The 6,000-nt window shown below is 40.4% G+C and overlaps 1 protein-coding gene across 2 annotated transcripts in view; it reads right to left on the bottom strand.

Annotated features, from left to right (window-relative positions):
• Positions 1–6,000, bottom strand: part of LOC139748138 (uncharacterized) — a 195,902-nt gene that overhangs the window by 43,955 nt on the left and 145,947 nt on the right. For both annotated transcript variants that reach the window (XM_071660814.1, XM_071660813.1), the window contains exon 5: positions 5,404–5,541. In XM_071660814.1, coding sequence (XP_071516915.1) covers positions 5,404–5,541 — 138 coding nt within the window. The remainder of the gene's footprint in view (positions 1–5,403; positions 5,542–6,000) is intronic.

Here is a 6,000-nt window from a genome sequence, read left to right as displayed (position 1 = left end):
ACTTATACCTCTGTAATTTGAGCACTCACTCTTATCCCCTTTGCCTTTGTACAATGGCACTATGCACTATGTATATATATATATACATATATATATATATATATATATATATATATATATATTTTTTTTTTTCTTTTTTTTTTTTTTTTCCTTTCTCGCTGTCTCCCGCGTTTGCGAGGTAGCGCAAGGAAACAGACGAAAGAAATGGCCCAACCCACCCCCATACACATGTATATACATACGTCCACACGCAAATATACACACCTACACAGCTTTCCATGGTTTACCCCAGACGCTTCACATGCCCTGATTCAATCCACTGATAGCACGTCAACCCCGGTATACCACATCGATCCAATTCACTCTATTCCTTGCCCTCCTTTCACCCTCCTGCATGTTCAGGCCCCGATTACTCAAAATCTTTTTCACTGCATCTTTCCACCTCCAATTTGGTCTCCCACTTCTCCTCGTTCCCTCCACCTCCGACACATATATCCTCTTGGTCAATCTTTCCTCACTCATTCTCTCCATGTGCCCATACCATTTCAAAACACCCTCTTCTGCTCTCTCAACCACGATCGTTTTATTTCCACACATCTCTCTTACCTTTACGTTACTTACTCGATCAAACCACCTCACACAACACATTGTCCTCAAACATCTCATTTCCAGCACATCCACCCTCCTGCGCACAACTCTATCCATAGCCCACGCCTCGCAACCATACAACATTGTTGGAACCACTATTCCTTCAAACATATCCATTTTTGCTTTCCGAGATAATGTTCTCGACTTCCACACATTCTTCAAGGCTCCCAGAATTTTCGCCCCCTCCCCCACCCTATGATCCACTTCCGCTTCCATGGTTCCATCCGCTGCCAGATCCACTCCCAGATATCTAAAACACTTTACTTCCTCCAGTTTTTCTCCATTCAAACTTACCTCCCAATTGACTTGAACCTCAACCCTACTGTACCTAATTACCTTGCTCTTATTCACATTTACTCTTAACTTTCTTCTTTCACACACTTTACCAAACTCAGTCACCAGCTTCTGCAGTTTCTCACATGAATCAGCCACCAGCGCTGTATCATCAGCGAACAACAACTGACTCACTTCCCAAGCTCTCATCCACAACAGACTTCATACTTGCCCCTCTTTCCAAAATTCTTGCATTCACCTGCCTAACAACCCCATCCATAAACAAATTAAACAACCATGGAGACATCACACACCCCTGCCGCAAACCTACATTCACTGAGAACCAATCACTTTCCTCTCTTCCTACACGTACACATGCCATATATCCTCGGTAAAAATTTTTCACTGCTTCTAACAACTTGCCTCCCACACCATATATTCTTAATACATTCCACAGAGCATCTCTATCAACTCTATCATGTGCCTTCTCCAGATCCATAAATGCTTCATACAAATTCGTTTGCTTTTCTAAGTATTTCTCACATACATTCTTCAAAGCAAACACCTGATCCACACATCCTCTACCACTTCTGAAACCACACTGCTCTTCCCCAATCTGATGCTCTGTACATGCCTTCACTCCCTCAATCAATACCCTCCCATATAATTTACCAGGAATACTCAACAAACTTATACCTCTGTAATTTGAGCACTCACTCTTATCCCCTTTGCCTTTGTACAATGGCACTATGCACGCATTCCGCCAATCCTCAGGCACCTCACCATGAGTCATACATACATTAAATAACCTTAAAACCAGTCAATAATACAGTCACCCCCTTTCTTAATAAATTCCACTGCAATACCATCCAAACCTGCTGCTTTGCCGGCTTTCATCTTCCGCAAAGCTTTTACTACCTCTTCTCTGTTTACCAAATCATTTTCCCTAACCCTCTCACTTTGCACACCACCTCGACCAAAACACCCTATATCTGCCACTCTATCATCAAACACATTCAACAAACCTTTAAAATACTCACTCCATCTCCTTCTCACATCACCACTACTTGTTATCACCTCCCCATTTGCGCCCTTCACTGAAGTTCCCATTTGCTCCCTTGTCTTACGCACTTTATTTACCTCCTTCCAGAACATCTTTTTATTCTCCCTAAAATTGAATGATACTCTCTCACCCCAACTCTCATTTGTCCTCTTTTTCACCTCTTGCACCTTTCTCTTGACCTCCTGTCTCTTTCTTTTATACATCTCCCACTCAATTGCATTTTTTCCCTGCAAAAATCGTCCAAATGCCTCTTTCTTCTCTTTCACTAATAATCTTACTTCTTCATCCCAACACTCACTTCCCTTTCTGATCAACCCACCTCCCACTCTTCTCATGCCACAAGCATCTTTTGCGCAATATATATTTGCGTTAATGGATGTGTCTTGGCGCTTAATTATGTATGTGGGTGAGTTGGGCCATTATTTCGTCTGATTCCTTGCGCTGCCTCGCTAACGCGGGAGCCAGCCACAAAGTATAATAAATGATATATATATATATATATATATATATATATATATATATATATATATATATATATCATACAAAGCTCCATCAGCCAGGATCGAACCTGGGACCCCTTGTGCAAGAGGCAGGCATGCTAACCGCTAGGATATATATATATATATATATATATATATATATATATATATATATATATATATATATATATATATATATATATATATATATATATATATATATATATATATATATATACATATATATATATATGGGTATGTTTGAAGGAATAGTGGTTCCAACAATGTTGTATGGTTGCGAGGCGAGGGCTATGGATAGAGTTGTGCGCAGGAGGATGGATGTGCTGGAAATGAGATGTTTGAGGACAATGTGTGGTGTGAGGTGGTTTGATCGAGTAAGTAACGTAAGGGTAAGAGAGATGTGTGGAAATAAAAAGAGCGTGGTTGAGAGAGCAGAAGAGGGTGTTTTGAAATGCTTTGGGCACATGGAGAGAATGAGTGAGGAAAGATTGACCAAGAGGATATATGTGTCGGAGGTGGAGGGAACGAGGAGAAGAGGGAGACCAAATTGGAGGTAGAAAGATGGAGTGAAAAAGATTTTGTGTGATCGGGGCCTGAACATGCAGGAGGGTGAAAGGAGGGCAAGGAATAGAGTGAATTGGATCGATGTGGTATACCGGGGTTGACGTCCTGTCAGTGGATTGAATCAAGGCATGTGAAGCGTCTGGGGTAAACCATGGAAAGCTGTGTAGGTATGTATATTTGCGTGTGTGGACGTATGTATATACATGTGTATGGGGGTGGGTTGGGCCATTTCTTTCGTCTGTTTCCTTGCGCTACCTCCCAAACGCGGGAGACAGCGACAAAGCAAAAAAAAAAAAAAGAATATATATATATATATATATATATATATATATATATATATATATATATATATATATATATATATATATATATATATATATATATATATCATTTATTATACTTTGTGGCTGTCTCCCGCGTTAGCGAGGTAGCGCAAGGAAACAGACGAAATAATGGCCAAACCCACCCACATACACATGTATATACATACACGTCCACACACGCACATATACATACCTATACATCTCAACGTATTCCTATATATACACACACAGACATATACATATATACACATGTACACTCTTATTCATGTCTGCTCTAATTCACTCCAGTCGCCACCCCGACACACATGAAATGACATCCCCCTCCCCCGCATGTGCGCGAGGTAAAAGACAACACGGGCCACATTCGTTCACACTCTAGCTGTCATGTATAATGCACCGAAACCACAGCTCCCTTTCCACATTCAGGCAACACAAAACTTTTTTGGTTTACCCCAGACGCTTCACAGCCCTGGTTAAATCCATTGACAGCACGTCGACCCCGGTATACCACATCGTTCCTAATCACTCTATTCCTTGCACGCCTTTCAACCTCCTGCATGTTCAAGCCCCGATCACTCAAAACCTTTTTCACTACATCTTTCCACCTCCAATTTAGTCTCCCACTTGTCCTCGTTCCTTCCACCTCTGACACATATATCCTCTTGGTCAATCTTTCCTCACTCATTCTCTCCATGTGACCAAACCATTTCAAAACACCCTCTACTGCTCTCTCAACCACACTCTTTTTATTACCGCACATCTCTCTTACCCTTTCATTACTTACTCGATCAAAATGCCTCACACCACATATTGTCCTCAAACATCTCATTTCTAGCACATCCACACTCCTCCGCGCGACTCTATCTATAGCCCACGCCTCACAACCATACAACATTGTTGGAACCACTATTTCTTCAAACATACCCATTTTTGTTTTCCAAGATAACGTTCTCGACTTCTGCACATTTTTCAACGCTCCCAGAACTTTCGCCCCCTCCCCCACCCTATGACTCACTTCCACTTCCATGGGTCCATCCGCTGCCAAATCCACTCCCAGATATCTAAAACACTTCACTTCCTCCAGTTTTCTCCATTCAAACTTACCTCCCAGTTGACTTGTCCCTCAACCCTACTGTACCTAATAACCTTGCTCTTATTCACATTTACTCTCAGCTTTCTTCTTTCACACACTTTACCAAACTCAGTCACCAGCTTCGGCACTTTCTCACCCGGATCAGCCACCAGCGCTGTATCATCAGCGAACAACAACTAACTCACTTCCCAAGCTCTCTCATCCACAACAGACTGCATACTTGCCCCTCTTTACAAAACTCTTGCACTCACCTCCATAACAACCCCATCCATAAACAAATTAAACAACCATGGGGACATCACGCACCCCTGCCGCAAACCAACATTCACTGGGAAACAATCACTTTCCTGTCTTCCTACTCGAACACATGCCTTACATCCTTGATAAAAACTTTTCACTGCTTCTGACAATTTGCATCCACACAATATATTCTTAATACCTTCCACAGAGCACCTCTATCAACTCTATCATATGCCTTCTCCAGATCTATAAATACTACATACAAATCCATTTGCTTTTCTAAGTATTTTTCACATACATACTCCAAAGCAGACACCCGATCCACACATCCTCTACCACATACATATATATATATATATATATATATATATATATATATATATATATATATATATATATATATATATATATATATATATATATATATATATATATATATATATATATATACATATATATATATATATGTATATATATATATATATATATATGTGTGTGTGTGTGTGTGTGTTTGTACCTTAGCCTGATCCAAGTACCCATTATATCAACCAATCCCTGAGGGTGAATGAACAGATGGACTGATTACAGACCGATTGCCGTAACCAGGATTCGAACCTATGCTCTCGACCATGGACTACCCGGAAATGCGATACGGGTCGGGAACGCTAACCATTAAACCACGGAAGTCCAGTTACTTACCTTGATCCTTGGTCGTTACAGTGAAGCTAAGTGGATGACGCTGGATGAGTGTAACATTGTAAGAAGTGTTCGGTTGAAGCCCCTTGATGACGTGGTAGTTGTCTGTGAAATCCACTGCCTCACACCTGGAGTCTGCCTCTGTCAGAGTAATGTTATGTAAGGAACACCCTTCATAGCTACGACTATAAAGCTATAAAGAAAACAATTACATTAGATATTGATAATGATTACATAAGATATTGATGATGATTACATTAGATATTGACCATAATTAGTTCAGTGATGAAGAGCAGTATCATTTATCCTCAAAGTTTAGGGCACACTGAGATACGAAGATGTGTACTAACTATGAAACTGGTATGATAGAGTATGAAACTCTTGAGCACCACACACCACAATTTACAACGCACGTACATAAGATAGTCAGCACAGCTTAATAACAAGTATTGTTCTTTAACCAGATATACCTAGAACGTATCAAATCAACTGCAACAGTTTTAGGCTACAGAAAAGCCAAATCGTACAATTATGCCAAATTTTTCCTCTTCCCTTTGGAGAGGACATAACTCAAGGTTGGAATGTGGTTTTTGTTTTATA

This window comes from Panulirus ornatus, chromosome 72 (genome assembly GCF_036320965.1).
Source record: "Panulirus ornatus isolate Po-2019 chromosome 72, ASM3632096v1, whole genome shotgun sequence".
Taxonomy (NCBI): domain Eukaryota; kingdom Metazoa; phylum Arthropoda; class Malacostraca; order Decapoda; family Palinuridae; genus Panulirus; species Panulirus ornatus.
Note: the sequence above shows the minus strand (reverse complement) of the source record. Positions and strands in the feature narration are given on the sequence as shown.